At 40.8% G+C, this 18,868-nt stretch overlaps 1 protein-coding gene across 1 annotated transcript in view; it reads left to right on the top strand.

Moving 5' to 3' along the window:
- Positions 1-18,868, top strand: part of dph5 (diphthamide biosynthesis 5) — a 163,920-nt gene that overhangs the window by 8,510 nt on the left and 136,542 nt on the right. Inside the window, exon 5 of the mRNA XM_072438263.1 lies at positions 8,490-8,529. Within this exon, the coding sequence (XP_072294364.1) occupies positions 8,490-8,529 (40 nt within the window). The remainder of the gene's footprint in view (positions 1-8,489; positions 8,530-18,868) is intronic.

Genomic DNA, 18,868 nt, shown 5'->3' with positions numbered 1-18,868 from the left:
TTCGAATCCGGACTTGAACCTGAACCTGGGTTTAGGTATGCATCCCTAGGTGCATTTCTGAGGTAAATGAAACTGCTGAATCTGCTGAGCTGAAAGGACAATGTAGTAAACGTTATCACTGGTTTATCAGGATGTCGTGTTTGAGCTGGTCAGGGAGAATGGAGTTGAAACATCTGTAAATGTAATTAGTAACACGTTTCTTTATGTCAGAGGGAAGTGTGGATAAATGAGAGGTGTTACAAACAGTGAACATTGCTGCTGCTGCCGCCGCCGCCGCTGCTGCTGCTCAGACTCTCACTCAGATGTGAAGGACTCTTTCAGAGGAAAGTAAAAGAGTTGTCATTCTGCAGCAGGGCGTCGCATACATAGGTCTCTGCAGTGGAAGACTTCCTGACCTGTCCTGTGTGTCTGGAGACCTTTTAAAGAACCAGTGTCTCTGGGCTGTGGTGAACTTTGCTCTGAAAGAACTGATTCTTTCCTTTTCAAAGAAGGAGCCGGCTCCAGCAGGAGAGAGGGAGAAGTTCTGCAGCTCACACCCAGAGCAGAGCCCTCTGTTCTGCCTGGACGAGTGTCGCCCTCTGTGTCCTGTGTGTGAGTTCTCTCTTCACTCTGGACATAAGGTGGTGTCTGTGGACTCAGCCGTGAATGAACTGAAGGAGCAGCTCCACTCACAGCTCCAGCCTTTGGCCCAGAGGAGAGAGCAGGCCTCAGCCTTACAGCGACAGTATGAGGAAATAAACCTTCACGCACAGACACAGGTGAAGCAATGTGAGCGACAGATCCGGGTGGAGTTTGAGCGGCTGCACCGGTTCCTCCAGCAGGAGGAGGAGTCTGTGCTCAGAGCGCTGAGAGAGGAGCAGAGCAGACAGGCCCAGACCATAGAACCAGAGCTGCAGAAGATCAGGGAGAAACTGTCCACTCTGGAGCAGAACATCCTCACTGTGGAGGAGCAGCTGAAGAGACAGAGCATGGACTTTATCAGAGAGTACAGACACACTCACAAAACCACCCAGACTCTGCTCTCACAGCCCGGCCCAGAGCTGGGACCAGGACTCCTGATAAACCAGGCCAAAGTCCTGGGCAACATGGGCTTCAAGGCCTGGGGCAAGATGAGGGCCCTGGTCCACTACAGTCCGGTCCTTCTGGACCCAAACACTGCAAACAGATGGTTCTATCTGTCTGAGGATCTGAGGGGAGTGAGATGTGGAGAAACTGAACATCAACAGGTCCCTTTTAAATCTAGAGAGAATTACTTACTATGCAAATGTCCTGGGCTGTGAGGGCTTCAGCTCCGGCTCACACCAGTGGGACGTGGAGGTCGGGGACCATCCGGGATGGATCATTGGTGTGGCCAAAGAGTCTGTCGACAGGAAGGGAGAGAGAGGAGCTGATCCAAAATATGGACTCTGGTGTTTACAGCTCAAAGGTGGAAAATACACTGATCTTGTTTGTAAAACTCTGAAGCTAAAGCGAAGCCCTCAGAAGATCAGAGTCCGACTGGATTATGACAAAGGGAAACTGTCTTTCTCTGACGCTGAGGACATGTCTCTGATCTGCTCTCATGAAGAAAGATTCACAGAGAAAATGTTCCTGTATTTCTCTGTTGGTGAAGCTGGAGACGCTAAAACCAAAGAGATTAAAATATGTTCCACTGAAGGACTTTAAACTGACTCTTTAGTTTTTCTAACTTTTTTACAATGTTAAAATCAATTCTATTCAATTATTTTTATATCTATATAAACCTAGACTAAACCTAGACTAAACCGAAACTAAACCTGGACTAAAACATTATGATTAAATCTGTTCTGGGGTTTAATACTTTTCCTTTTCTGTACATTTTCTTCTTTTGAGACACTTTTCTGGATAAATGATAAATCTGAGCCAGAGCAGATGAAACACGTGTAAGAAAAAATAGTTAATGCACATGACACACCATGACCACGCCTCCACTCGAGCAGCTGAGTGGACCCACGGGACCATCACTGTACCCACGGGACCATCACTGGACCCTCGGGACCATCACTGGACTCACAGGACCATCACTGGACCTTCAGGATCATCACTGGACCCTCAGGATCATCACTGGACCCTCAGGACCATCACTGGACCCTCAGGACCATCACTGGACCTTCAGGATCATCACTGGACCCTCAGGATCATCACTGGACCCTCAGGACCATCACTGGACCTTCAGGACCATCACTGGACCCTCAGGACCATCACTGGACTCACAGGACCATCACTGGACCCTCAGGACCATCACTGGACCTTCAGGACCATCACTGGACTCACAGGACCATCACTGGACTCACAGGACCATCACTGGACCCTCGGGACCATCACTGGACTCACGGGACCATCACAGGACATTAGACTCGTTAGTGTCAGGGAGGAGCTTTGTGTCTTTATCACTTTTAGAAGAGTTATTTTAATCCATTAATTTAATCTATATTCTTCTGATCAATCTTTAGTAGTTATTATATAATTGAATCAATTCTATCTTATTCTTTTGATTAATCACTAGATCTTAACTTAAGACTGTGAAAGAGTTTTTAATTGCGTGACACAAAACAATGTATGATGTAATCGTCCAGATGAGTTATTTGAGCCTATTATACTATTATATATTATTATATATTATAATGATTATATGAAATCACTTGTTTTATCTCTAATATTTAATAAAGATTGATTCAACCATTGATTTATTGATTATTCACGATTATTGACACCAACAGAGAACTCATAAGTCACTTTCATTGAACTGCTTTAGTCCTGCTTTAGTCCTGGTTTAGTCCTGGTCCTGGTTTAGACCCGGTTTAGACACGGTTCAGACCCGGTTTAGACCTGGTTTGGACCTGGTTTAGTCCTGGATTTTTCCTGGATTTTTCCTGGTTTAGACCCGGTTTAGTCTTGGTTTAAAGCTTTGGTGACAGTGAAACTTAAAACAATGAATAATGATTGTAAATTATTTAAAACATAACTTATATAATATATTATTAACTAACTTTAACCTAATATAAACTGCTAAATTAAATGAAAAGGGGATTCTGAACCTGAGTGGGACTTTCCTGGTTAAATCTTATTAAAGATTCCTGTTCCTGAAGTCTGGTCCTTAATGTCCTTTACCCTGCACCGTTCTGTTCACTGCTGTCTCTTAAACATGAGGTCACTCAGTCCTTATCCTAACCCTGAAGACCACTTAGTCCTTATCCTAACCCTGAAGACCACTAAGTCCTTATCCTAACCCTGAAGACCACTAAGTCCTTATCCTAACCCTGAAGACCACTTAGTCCTTATCCTAACCCTGAAGACCACTAAGTCCTTATCCTAACCCTGAAGACCACTAAGTCCTTATCCTAACCCTGAAGACCACTAAGTCCTTATCCTAACCCTGAAGACCACTAAGTCCTTAACCCTGAAGACCACTAAGTCCTTAACCCTGAAGACCATTAAGTCCTTAACCCTGAAGACCATTAAGTCCTTAACCCTGAAGACCACTAAGTCCTTAACCCTGAAGACCATTAAGTCCTTAACCCTGAAGACCACTAAGTCCTTATCCTAACCCTGAAGACCACTAAGTCCTTATCCTGACCCTGGAGACCAATAAATCCTTTATCATCTCTTTATTCTGTTCAATAATACTGATATTTCCTTGGCAGACTCTGGGGATTTTACTGCTCTGAGACGTTTCACCGTAACATGCCAGAACACACAGCCGTCTTATTTAAGGACGGTTTAAATGACAGATCCAGTCCATGTGCTGGACCTTCTCATCTCAAAGTCCATGTGCTGGACCTTCTCATCTCCACTGGTTTCATTCCCTTTCTTTCTGGCATGAATGATATTGGAGTCAGACCATAAAACACTTTAGTTCACACTGCAGCCACTTTATACTATGTACATCACCTTTTACTCTTGTGCTCCAACGAGTGATTCTTCCGGAACATGTACTGAGCTCTTCATGTCACGATCCTTTCATGGTTTACATCCTGTAGAACCAGCTGTGAGATCAAACTTATTCTTCTATTGTCAACTTATCCTGGACCAAGTACGTGACCAAGTACGTTAAAAAAAGCAGAAGAACTAAAAGAGATCCGTGGTTGAGGAAAGAAACACGTGCCCAAAAGTGTATAAAAAGTCTGAACGTTTTTGGAATGCAAATGAATCTAAAATGCACTAAATGCTCTAAAATGGCACATGTTTTCAGCAGACAAAGAGCAATCATGACCCTAGAGTTCTGTTTCAGGTCGTCGACTCTGTTGTTAGGGGTCTGCCATCTTGTCCCCTCGATACTGACCCAGAACCTTTGCAGAATTGTCTTGACCATTTTGTAAATAAAATAGATTTGGTCAGATTTGCAAATATCACTCTCTACACTTTCCATCACCGACTCCCAGACAGACTCCTTTACTCCGTTACTTTCAGGACTGTCCTTTCCTGGAGCTTCACATGATTCTGCCAAAACTCCTAAAGGAAATATTTGCCATTGTTGGAAGAAGCCTATAACATATTTCCACTCTCTCATCTGGACATCTTCCTGACTGCTTTAAATTGGCCCCTCCTTAAACAATTGCTTCACAACTTATAGATTTTATGAATGTTAATTGTGTTTTTAATTGCTTTCAATCCGGGTTCAGAGCTAAACATAGTACAGAGACCGCCCTTGTTAAAGTTGCATGAAGATAAGTTTGTTATCTTTAAGTTCGGGAGTAGGACCACGCCCCTTCCTACACCCCTTCCCGCAGTTACACTACTTAATCATCCAGATCACATACGCCTGTGTTCGTGATTTTCATGCCCCTCCCTCCCACCCTCTTTTAAACCGTTCCAATTATTCTAATTTATCTCCTAGATGGGGGTATTGAGGCCCGGGAGCCTTCAGCCCTCGTCGCAAGTAGCCCCTAACCGGCATCAACTTCGTACATTCGTGCTGTTCATGTTTCTCCCCTGCCAATAAACACCTTGCATCGTATCTGGGGTTGTGGTCCTTGCTAGTGAATGATGCTTTAGTAATGTCGGCTGACTCTGGTGAATCATCTGTTTGAGTTCTTCTTGATCTTAGAGCTGCTTTTGATGCCGTTGACCATCACATTCTCCTTGATTGTCTTAAAAACGTGGTCGTTATCAAAGCTGCAGCTCTTTTACTTCTTAAATCACTCTTTTTATGTGACTTTTAATAATGGACACTCTTCACTTTCCAACCTTAAGTATGGGGACCCCCAAGGCCCAGTTTTAGGACCACGTTTATTTGTATTTATATGACTCCACTTGGTCAACTCATCCAATCCCATAATGTGTCTTATCAACACATCCCCCTCACTCTTAAGTCGCTGCACTACCTGTCATACTCACAAGCAATTAAGGCCATATTCATGTGCATATAACTGATGTAAATAAGAGTGTTTACTTACCATTAGTATTAGTATTATTTAGTCCTATGCTAGCTATTTTTACTTTATTTTATGTTATTATTATCTTTTTCTATCTTCAATTTTTTCCCCTCCATTCCCTATTAAGATAGGAGAGGAGTTTTGTTAAGAGTTTTTTGTTTTGTTCATAAGAGTTCTTCTGTTAAGAGTGTTTTTTGAAACTTTGTATAATCTGTCCTTTCCCCCTGTATCTACTGCGCTGTAACAACGAAATTTCCCCATGTGTGGACAATAAAGGATTATCTTATCTTATCTTATTTTACCTAGAACATCCCCTCACTCTTAAGTCGCTGCACTACCTAGAACAGGGGTGGGCAAACTACGGCCCGCGGGCCACATCCGGCCCGCCGGGCCTTTCAAGCTTGTCCAAGTAATAGTAAAAAAAAAAATCTTTATTTTTTGCCCTCAGGCATCTGTCTGCACTTGTATCCTTAATGAATATGACGTGAAATGAATTAAATAATAGATTCAATAGCCTATATTTGACAGAAAAGTTATATTTTATTTGATATTTAATTTTTGGGATTTTATTTTTTTTTCTCCACACCAATGATCGCTGGCCGGCCCTCCGCTACTTGCCTGAATTCGGATATGGCCCTTGGAGGAAAATAATTTCCCACCCCTGACCTTGAACATCACCCCCACGCTCAAGTCTCTGCACTACCTAGAACATCACCCTCACTCTTAAGTCTCTGCACTACCTAGAACATCACCCTCACTCTTAAGTCTCTGCACTACCTAGAACATCACCCTCACTCTTAAGTCTCTGCACTACCTAGAACATCACCCTCACTCTTAAGTCTCTGCACTACCTAGAACATCACCCTCACTCTTAAGTCTCTGCACTACCTAGAACATCACCCTCACTCTTAAGTCTCTGCACTACCTAGAACATCACCCTCACTCTTAAGTCTCTGCACTACCTAGAACATCACCCTCACTCTTAAGTCTCTGCACTACCTAGAACATCACCCTCACTCTTAAGTCTCTGCACTACCTAGAACATCACCCTCACTCTTAAGTCTCTGCACTACCTAGAACATCACCCTCACTCTTAAGTCTCTGCACTACCTAGAACATCACCCTCACTCTTAAGTCTCTGCACTACCTAGAACATCACCCTCACTCTTAAGTCTCTGCACTACCTAGAACATCACCCTCACTCTTAAGTCTCTGCACTACCTAGATCATCACCCTCACTCTTAAGTCTCTGCACTACCTAGAACATTTCAAGTTGATTTAAAATGTTGATACTCGCTTTTAAAGTTCTTCATGGGCCGGTACCATGTTGTTTATCTGACCTTCTCCCCTTATGTCCCCTCTTCACCCCTTATGTCCCCTCCTCACCCCTTATGTCCCCTCTTCACCCTTTTTGTCCCCTCCTCACCCCTTATGTCCCCATCTTCACCCCTTTTGTCCCACTCAACGGGTCACTAAAGGAGATCGCACCTTTTCTGTACGTGCCCCTCCCCCTTGAACTCCCTCCCCCTTGAACTCCCTCCCCCTTGAACCCCCTCCCCCTTGGCATTAGACAGATTAAACATTTGAAAACATCTCTATTTAAAAAATCTTTTATCATTGTACAATAGTTTAGAATTGTATTGAATTGAATTGAAAATAGTCCTGGTTTTGTCCTCTTTAGTCCCGGGTTGTGAGGGTCTGTTCTGGGGTCTCTGGGGACCTGGTTTATGGTCTGGGCTCGCCTGGGTCTCTGGGGACCTGGTTTACGGTCTGGTCTCGCCTGGGTCTCTGGGTCTATAGAGGCTCATTTTAAGTGACCAGGGAGTGATTGATGGAGGTCTGAGCGCTGCAGAAACAGACGCAGCAGGAGACAGTAAACGCACCACAGCGAGGCGTTCAGGGACAAAGGAAACGAGAGGAAAGAAGAGTCCAAACAATGAGTGGAGGAGATGTTCTGTTCTGGTTTAGTCCTGGTTTGGTCCTAGTTAATCCTGGTTTAGTCCTGGTTTAAATCTAGAACTGTATATTGGGGATGGACAATATATCGGTTCCAGTATTGTTACTTGTCTACATCTACCGATTTATTTGATTTTTTTGTGATATTGATTGGATTTGGAGGTGCTGATTCTCATCCCAGACGCTTCACACTCGGCTGCAAACCGTCCCAGTGCATGCTGCAGGTCCAGGTTTGATGGAGCCATCAGGACAACATCGACTGCAAACAGCAGAGATGAGATCCTGTGGTCCCCAAACCGGACACCCTCCGACCCCTGACCACACCCTCTGACCTCTGACTAGAAATTCTGTCCATAAAAACTATGAACAGAACCGGTGACAAAACGCAGCCCTGAGGAGTCCCTCATGCACTGGGAACAGGTCTGACTTACTGCAGTGAACACAGCTCCTGCTCCGGTCATACAGGGACCGGACAGGCCTGAGCAAAGGGCCCCGGACCCCGTACTCCCGGAGCACCCCCCAAAGGACACCCCGAGGGACACGGTCGAAAGCCTTCTCCAGAACGACAGACGTTTACATTGGAGTATCCATTGTAAACGTCTGTCGTTTTTGTCCTCCTGGTTTTTTACTTGGTTTGGTCCTGGTTTGGACTTGGTTTGTTCCTGGTTTAGACTTGGATTGGTCCTGGTTTAGACTTGGTTTAGTCCCTGGTTTAGACTTGGGTTGGTCCTGGTTTGGACTTGGGTTGGTCCTGGTTTAGACATGGGTTGGTCCTGGTTTAGACTTGGTGTAGTCCCTGGTTTAGACTTGGTTTAGTCCCTGGTTTAGACTTGGTTTAGTCCCTGGTTTAGACTTGGTTTAATCCTGGTTTAGACTTGGTTTAGTCCCTGGTTTAGACTTGGTTTGGTCCTGGTTTAAACTTGGGTTGGTCCTGGTTTGGAATTGGGTTGGTCCTGGTTTAGACTTGGTTTAGTCCTGGTTTAGACTTGGTTGAGTTCTGGATGGGCCATTTCGAAGAAGAAAAAAATAAATTAAAAAATAAAGAAAGACAAACAATAACTGCTCCATGGAGAAGAGAAGGTGGTGAAGAAAGGTTCCTCATTGCACCTTTTCTTCTGACGTGTTTCCTTGTGTTTTCAGACATAAAGGTGAAGGAGCAGACGGTGGAGAACATGATGAGGTGAGGCTCTTCCTGTCGGTGCGTGATGTCATCATGATGTCACTGTGAGGTCAGAGGTCAAACACATTTAAACTGGAGCCAAAATGACATCAAGAACCGAAGAAACATGAACCCTAAACCTCAGAAACATGAACCCTAAACCTCAGAAACATGAACCCTAAACATCAGAAACATGAACCCTAAACATCAGAAACATGAACCCTAAACCTCAGAAACATGAACCCTAAACATCAGAAACATGAACCCTAAACCTCAGAAACATGAACCCTAAACATCAGAAACATGAACCCTAAACATCAGAAACATGAACCCTAAACCTCAGAAACATGAACCCTAAACATCAGAAACATGAACCCTAAACCTCAGAAACATGAACCCTAAACCTCAGAAACATGAACCCTAAACTTAGAAACATGAACCCTAAACCTCAGAAACATGAACCCTAAACTTAGAAACATGAACCCTAAACCTCAGAAACATGAATCCTAAAAATCAGAAACATGAACCCTAAACATCAGAAACATGAACCCTAAACCTCAGAAACATGAACCCTAAACATCAGAAACATGAACCCTAAACCTGAGAAACATGAACCCTAAACATCAGAAACATGAATCCTAAACCTCAGAAACATGAACCCTAAACATCAGAAACATGAACCCAAAACCTCAGAAACATGAACCCTAAACATCAGAAACATGAACCCTAAACATCAGAAACATGAACCCTAAACCTGAGAAACATGAACCCTAAACCTCAGAAACATGAACCCTAAACCTCAGAAACATGAACCCTAAACATCAGAAACATGAACCCTAAACCTCAGAAACATGAACCCTAAACATCAGAAACATGAACCCTAAACATCAGAAACATGAACCCTAAACATCAGAAACATGAACCCTAAACCTCAGAAACATGAACCCTAAACCTCAGAAACATGAACCCTAAACATCAGAAACATGAACCCTAAACCTCAGAAACATGAACCCTAAACATCAGAAACATGAACCCTAAACATTAGAAACATGAACCCTAAACATCAGAAACATGAACCTCAAACATCAGAAACATGAACCCTAAACCTCAGAAACATGAACCCTAAACCTCAGAAACATGAACCCTAAACCTCAGAAACATGAACCCTAAACTTAGAAACATGAACCTCAAACATCAGAAACATGAACCCTAAACCTGAGAAACATGAACCCTAAACCTCAGAAACATGAACCCTAAACTTAGAAATATGAACCCTAAACCTGAGAAACATGAACCCTAAACCTGAGAAACATGAACCCTAAACATCAGAAACATGAACCCTAAACCTCAGAAACATGAACCCTAAACTTAGAAACATGAACCCTAAACCTCAGAAACATGAACCCTAAACTTAGAAACATGAACCCTAAACATCAGAAACATGAACCTCAAACATCAGAAACATGAACCCTAAACCTCAGAAACATGAACCCTAAACTTAGAAACATGAACCCTAAACCTCAGAAACATGAACCCTAAACTTAGAAACATGAACCCTAAACCTCAGAAACATGAATCCTAAAAATCAGAAACATGAACCCTAAACATCAGAAACATGAACCCTAAACCTCAGAAACATGAACCCTAAACATCAGAAACATGAACCCTAAACATCAGAAACATGAATCCTAAACCTCAGAAACATGAACCCTAAACATCAGAAACATGAACCCAAAACCTCAGAAACATGAACCCTAAACATCAGAAACATGAACCCTAAACATCAGAAACATGAACCCTAAACATCAGAAACATGAACCCTAAACCTCAGAAACATGAACCCTAAACTTAGAAACATGAACCCTAAACATCAGAAACATGAACCTCAAACATCAGAAACATGAACCCTAAACCTCAGAAACATGAACCCTAAACCTCAGAAACATGAACCCTAAACATCAGAAACATGAATCCTAAACATCAGAAACATGAACCCTAAACCTCAGAAACATGAACCCTAAACTTAGAAACATGAACCCTAAACATCAGAAACATGAATCCTAAACCTCAGAAACATGAACCCTAAACCTCAGAAACATGAACCCTAAACATCAGAAACATGAACCCTAAACATCAGAAACATGAACCCTAAACCTCAGAAACATGAACCCTAAACATCAGAAACATGAACCCTAAACATCAGAAACATGAACCCTAAACCTCAGAAACATGAACCCTAAACCTCAGAAACATGAACCCTAAACCTCAGAAACATGAACCCTAAACCTCAGAAACATGAACCCTAAACTTAGAAATATGAACCCTAAACCTGAGAAACATGAACCCTAAACCTGAGAAACATGAACCCTAAACATCAGAAACATGAACCCTAAACCTCAGAAACATGAACCCTAAACTTAGAAACATGAACCCTAAACCTCAGAAACATGAACCCTAAACCTCAGAAACATGAACCTCAAACATCAGAAACATGAACCCTAAACCTCAAACATGAACCCTAAACCTCAGAAACATGAACCCTAAACCTCAGAAACATGAACCCTAAACATCAGAAACATGAACCCTAAATCTCAGAAACATGAACCCTAAACATCAGAAACATGAACCCTAAACATTAGAAACATGAACCCTAAACATCAGAAACATGAACCTCAAACATCAGAAACATGAACCCTAAACCTCAGAAACATGAACCCTAAACCTCAGAAACATGAACCCTAAACTTAGAAACATGAACCTCAAACATCAGAAACATGAACCCTAAACCTGAGAAACATGAACCCTAAACCTCAGAAACATGAACCCTAAACTTAGAAATATGAACCCTAAACCTGAGAAACATGAACCCTAAACCTGAGAAACATGAACCCTAAACATCAGAAACATGAACCCTAAACCTCAGAAACATGAACCTCAAACATCAGAAACATGAACCCTAAACCTCAGAAACATGAACCCTAAACCTCAGAAACATGAACCCTAAACTTAGAAACATGAACCCTAAACATCAGAAACATGAACCTCAAACATCAGAAACATGAACCCTAAACCTCAGAAACATGAACCCTAAACTTAGAAACATGAACCCTAAACCTCAGAAACATGAACCCTAAACTTAGAAACATGAACCCTAAACCTCAGAAACATGAATCCTAAAAATCAGAAACATGAACCCTAAACATCAGAAACATGAACCCTAAACCTCAGAAACATGAACCCTAAACATCAGAAACATGAACCCTAAACCTGAGAAACATGAACCCTAAACATCAGAAACATGAATCCTAAACCTCAGAAACATGAACCCTAAACATCAGAAACATGAACCCAAAACCTCAGAAACATGAACCCTAAACATCAGAAACATGAACCCTAAACATCAGAAACATGAACCCTAAACCTGAGAAACATGAACCCTAAACCTCAGAAACATGAACCCTAAACCTCAGAAACATGAACCCTAAACATCAGAAACATGAACCCTAAACCTCAGAAACATGAACCCTAAACATCAGAAACATGAACCCTAAACATCAGAAACATGAACCCTAAACATCAGAAACATGAACCCTAAACCTCAGAAACATGAACCCTAAACCTCAGAAACATGAACCCTAAACATCAGAAACATGAACCCTAAACCTCAGAAACATGAACCCTAAACATCAGAAACATGAACCCTAAACATTAGAAACATGAACCCTAAACATCAGAAACATGAACCTCAAACATCAGAAACATGAACCCTAAACCTCAGAAACATGAACCCTAAACCTCAGAAACATGAACCCTAAACCTCAGAAACATGAACCCTAAACTTAGAAACATGAACCTCAAACATCAGAAACATGAACCCTAAACCTGAGAAACATGAACCCTAAACCTCAGAAACATGAACCCTAAACTTAGAAATATGAACCCTAAACCTGAGAAACATGAACCCTAAACCTGAGAAACATGAACCCTAAACATCAGAAACATGAACCCTAAACCTCAGAAACATGAACCCTAAACTTAGAAACATGAACCCTAAACCTCAGAAACATGAACCCTAAACCTCAGAAACATGAACCCTAAACTTAGAAACATGAACCCTAAACATCAGAAACATGAACCCTAAACCTCAGAAACATGAACCCTAAACTTAGAAACATGAACCCTAAACCTCAGAAACATGAACCCTAAACTTAGAAACATGAACCCTAAACCTCAGAAACATGAATCCTAAAAATAAGAAACATGAACCCTAAACATCAGAAACATGAACCCTAAACCTCAGAAACATGAACCCTAAACATCAGAAACATGAACCCTAAACATCAGAAACATGAATCCTAAACCTCAGAAACATGAACCCTAAACATCAGAAACATGAACCCAAAACCTCAGAAACATGAACCCTAAACATCAGAAACATGAACCCTAAACATCAGAAACATGAACCCTAAACATCAGAAACATGAACCCTAAACATCAGAAACATGAACCCTAAACATCAGAAACATGAACCCTAAACCTCAGAAACATGAACCCTAAACTTAGAAACATGAACCCTAAACATCAGAAACATGAACCCTAAACCTCAGAAACATGAACCCTAAACCTCAGAAACATGAACCCTAAACTTAGAAACATGAACCCTAAACCTCAGAAACATGAACCCTAAACATCAGAAACATGAATCCTAAACCTCAGAAACATGAACCCTAAACCTCAGAAACATGAACCCTAAACATCAGAAACATGAACCCTAAACCTCAGAAACATGAACCCTAAACCTCAGAAACATGAACCCTAAACATCAGAAACATGAACCCTAAACATCAGAAACATGAACCCTAAACCTCAGAAACACGAACCCTAAACATCAGAAACATGAACCCTAAACCTGAGAAACATGAACCCTAAACATCAGAAACATGAACCCTAAACCTCAGAAACATGAACCCTAAACTTAGAAACATGAACCCTAAACCTCAGAAACATGAACCCTAAACCTCAGAAACATGAACCCTAAACTTAGAAACATGAACCCTAAACATCAGAAACATGAACCTCAAACATCAGAAACATGAACCCTAAACCTCAGAAACATGAACCCTAAACTTAGAAACATGAACCCTAAACCTCAGAAACATGAACCCTAAACTTAGAAACATGAACCCTAAACCTCAGAAACATGAATCCTAAAAATCAGAAACATGAACCCTAAACATCAGAAACATGAACCCTAAACCTCAGAAACATGAACCCTAAACCTCAGAAACATGAACCCTAAACATCAGAAACATGAATCCTAAACCTCAGAAACATGAACCCTAAACATCAGAAACATGAACCCAAAACCTCAGAAACATGAACCCTAAACATCAGAAACATGAACCCTAAACATCAGAAACATGAACCCTAAACATCAGAAACATGAACCCTAAACCTCAGAAACATGAACCCTAAACTTAGAAACATGAACCCTAAACATCAGAAACATGAACCTCAAACATCAGAAACATGAACCCTAAACCTCAGAAACATGAACCCTAAACCTCAGAAACATGAACCCTAAACATCAGAAACATGAATCCTAAACATCAGAAACATGAACCCTAAACCTCAGAAACATGAACCCTAAACTTAGAAACATGAACCCTAAACATCAGAAACATGAATCCTAAACCTCAGAAACATGAACCCTAAACCTCAGAAACATGAACCCTAAACATCAGAAACATGAACCCTAAACATCAGAAACATGAACCCTAAACCTCAGAAACATGAACCCTAAACATCAGAAACATGAACCCTAAACATCAGAAACATGAACCCTAAACCTCAGAAACATGAACCCTAAACCTCAGAAACATGAACCCTAAACCTCAGAAACATGAACCCTAAACCTCAGAAACATGAACCCTAAACTTAGAAATATGAACCCTAAACCTGAGAAACATGAACCCTAAACCTGAGAAACATGAACCCTAAACATCAGAAACATGAACCCTAAACCTCAGAAACATGAACCCTAAACTTAGAAACATGAACCCTAAACCTCAGAAACATGAACCCTAAACCTCAGAAACATGAACCTCAAACATCAGAAACATGAACCCTAAACCTCAGAAACATGAACCCTAAACCTCAGAAACATGAACCCTAAACCTCAGAAACATGAACCCTAAACATCAGAAACATGAACCCTAAATCTCAGAAACATGAACCCTAAACATCAGAAACATGAACCCTAAACATTAGAAACATGAACCCTAAACATCAGAAACATGAACCTCAAACATCAGAAACATGAACCCTAAACCTCAGAAACATGAACCCTAAACCTCAGAAACATGAACCCTAAACTTAGAAACATGAACCTCAAACATCAGAAACATGAACCCTAAACCTGAGAAACATGAACCCTAAACCTCAGAAACATGAACCCTAAACTTAGAAATATGAACCCTAAACCTGAGAAACATGAACCCTAAACCTGAGAAACATGAACCCTAAACATCAGAAACATGAACCCTAAACCTCAGAAACATGAACCTCAAACATCAGAAACATGAACCCTAAACCTCAGAAACATGAACCCTAAACCTCAGAAACATGAACCCTAAACTTAGAAACATGAACCCTAAACATCAGAAACATGAACCTCAAACATCAGAAACATGAACCCTAAACCTCAGAAACATGAACCCTAAACTTAGAAACATGAACCCTAAACCTCAGAAACATGAATCCTAAAAATCAGAAACATGAACCCTAAACATCAGAAACATGAACCCTAAACCTCAGAAACATGAACCCTAAACATCAGAAACATGAACCCTAAACCTGAGAAACATGAACCCTAAACATCAGAAACATGAATCCTAAACCTCAGAAACATGAACCCTAAACATCAGAAACATGAACCCAAAACCTCAGAAACATGAACCCTAAACATCAGAAACATGAACCCTAAACATCAGAAACATGAACCCTAAACCTGAGAAACATGAACCCTAAACCTCAGAAACATGAACCCTAAACCTCAGAAACATGAACCCTAAACATCAGAAACATGAACCCTAAACCTCAGAAACATGAACCCTAAACATCAGAAACATGAACCCTAAACATCAGAAACATGAACCCTAAACATCAGAAACATGAACCCTAAACCTCAGAAACATGAACCCTAAACCTCAGAAACATGAACCCTAAACATCAGAAACATGAACCCTAAACCTCAGAAACATGAACCCTAAACATCAGAAACATGAACCCTAAACATTAGAAACATGAACCCTAAACATCAGAAACATGAACCTCAAACATCAGAAACATGAACCCTAAACCTCAGAAACATGAACCCTAAACCTCAGAAACATGAACCCTAAACCTCAGAAACATGAACCCTAAACTTAGAAACATGAACCTCAAACATCAGAAACATGAACCCTAAACCTGAGAAACATGAACCCTAAACCTCAGAAACATGAACCCTAAACTTAGAAATATGAACCCTAAACCTGAGAAACATGAACCCTAAACCTGAGAAACATGAACCCTAAACATCAGAAACATGAACCCTAAACCTCAGAAACATGAACCCTAAACTTAGAAACATGAACCCTAAACCTCAGAAACATGAACCCTAAACCTCAGAAACATGAACCCTAAACTTAGAAACATGAACCCTAAACATCAGAAACATGAACCCTAAACCTCAGAAACATGAACCCTAAACTTAGAAACATGAACCCTAAACCTCAGAAACATGAACCCTAAACTTAGAAACATGAACCCTAAACCTCAGAAACATGAATCCTAAAAATCAGAAACATGAACCCTAAACATCAGAAACATGAACCCTAAACCTCAGAAACATGAACCCTAAACATCAGAAACATGAACCCTAAACATCAGAAACATGAATCCTAAACCTCAGAAACATGAACCCTAAACATCAGAAACATGAACCCAAAACATCAGAAACATGAACCCTAAACATCAGAAACATGAACCCTAAACATCAGAAACATGAACCCTAAACATCAGAAACATGAACCCTAAACATCAGAAACATGAACCCTAAACCTCAGAAACATGAACCCTAAACTTAGAAACATGAACCCTAAACATCAGAAACATGAACCTCAAACATCAGAAACATGAACCCTAAACCTCAGAAACATGAACCCTAAACCTCAGAAACATGAACCCTAAACTTAGAAACATGAACCCTAAACATCAGAAACATGAACCCTAAACATCAGAAACATGAATCCTAAACCTAAGAAACATGAACCCTAAACCTCAGAAACATGAACCCTAAACATCAGAAACATGAACCCTAAACCTCAGAAACATGAACCCTAAACCTCAGAAACATGAACCCTAAACATTGGAAACATGAACCCTAAACATCAGAAACATGAACCCTAAACCTCAGAAACATGAACCCTAAACCTCAGAAACATGAACCCTAAACCTCAGAAATATGAACCCTAAACTTAGAAATATGAACCCTAAACCTGAGAAACATGAACCCTAAACCTGAGAAACATGAACCCTAAACATCAGAAACATGAACCCTAAACCTCAGAAACATGAACCCTAAACTTAGAAACATGAACCCTAAACCTCAGAAACATGAACCCTAAACCTCAGAAACATGAACCTCAAACATCAGAAACATGAACCCTAAACCTCAGAAACATGAACCCTAAACCTCAGAAACATGAACCCTAAACATCAGAAACATGAACCCTAAACATCAGAAACATGAACCCTAAACCTCAGAAACATGAACCCTAAACTTAGAAACATGAACCCTAAACCTGAGAAACATGAACCCTAAACATCAGAAACATGAACCCTAAACCTCAGAAACATGAACCCTAAACCTCAGAAACATGAACCCTAAACCTCAGAAACATGAACCCTAAACATCAGAAACATGAACCCTAAACCTCAGAAACATGAACCCTAAACATCAGAAACATGAACCCTAAACATCAGAAACATGAACCCTAAACATCAGAAACATGAACCCTAAACCTGAGAAACATGAACCCTAAACATCAGAAACATGAACCCTAAACCTCAGAAACATGAACCCTAAACCTCAGAAACATGAACCCTAAACATCAGAAACATGAACCCTAAACATCAGAAACATGAACCCTAAACCTCAGAAACATGAACCCTAAACCTCAGAAACATGAACCCTAAACCTCAGAAACATGAACCCTAAACATCAGAAACATGAACCCTAAACATCAGAAACATGAACCCTAAACCTCAGAAACATGAACCCTAAACCTCAGAAACATGAACCCTAAACATCAGAAACATGAACCCTAAACCTCAGAAACATGAACCCTAAACATCAGAAACATGAACCCTAAACCTCAGAAACATGAACCCTAAACTGAGAAACATGAACCCTAAACATCAGAAACATGAACCTCAAACATCAGAAACATGAACCCTAAACCTCAGAAACATGAACCCTAAACCTCAGAAACATGAACCCTAAACATCAGAAACATGAACCCTAAACCTCAGAAACATGAACCCTAAACTTAGAAACATGAACCCTAAACATCAGAAACATGAACCCTAAACATCAGAAACATGAATCCTAAACCTCAGAAACATGAACCCTAAACCTCAGAAACATGAACCCTAAACCTCGGAAACATGAACCCTAAACATTGGAAACATGAACCCTAAACATCAGAAACATGAACCCTAAACCTCAGAAACATGAACCCTAAACCTCAGAAACATGAACCCTAAACCTCAGAAATATGAACCCTAAACTTAGAAATATGAACCCTAAACCTGAGAAACATGAACCCTAAACCTGAGAAACATGAACCCTAAACATCAGAAACATGAACCCTAAACCTCAGAAACATGAACCCTAAACTTAGAAACATGAACCCTAAACCTCAGAAACATGAACCCTAAACCTCAGAAACATGAACCTCAAACATCAGAAACATGAACCCTAAACCTCAGAAACATGAACCCTAAACCTCAGAAACATGAACCCTAAACATCAGAAACATGAACCCTAAACATCAGAAACATGAACCCTAAACCTCAGAAACATGAACCCTAAACTTAGAAACATGAACCCTAAACCTGAGAAACATGAACCCTAAACATCAGAAACATGAACCCTAAACCTCAGAAACATGAACCCTAAACCTCAGAAACATGAACCCTAAACCTCAGAAACATGAACCCTAAACATCAGAAACATGAACCCTAAACCTCAGAAACATGAACCCTAAACATCAGAAACATGAACCCTAAACATCAGAAACATGAACCCTAAACA

The sequence above is a fragment of the Eucyclogobius newberryi genome, unplaced genomic scaffold, assembly GCF_026437365.1.
Source record: "Eucyclogobius newberryi isolate DKJ021-1_F unplaced genomic scaffold, fEucNew1.0.hap1 SCAF_9, whole genome shotgun sequence".
In the NCBI taxonomy this organism is placed as follows: domain Eukaryota; kingdom Metazoa; phylum Chordata; class Actinopteri; order Gobiiformes; family Gobiidae; genus Eucyclogobius; species Eucyclogobius newberryi.
Note: the sequence above shows the minus strand (reverse complement) of the source record. Positions and strands in the feature narration are given on the sequence as shown.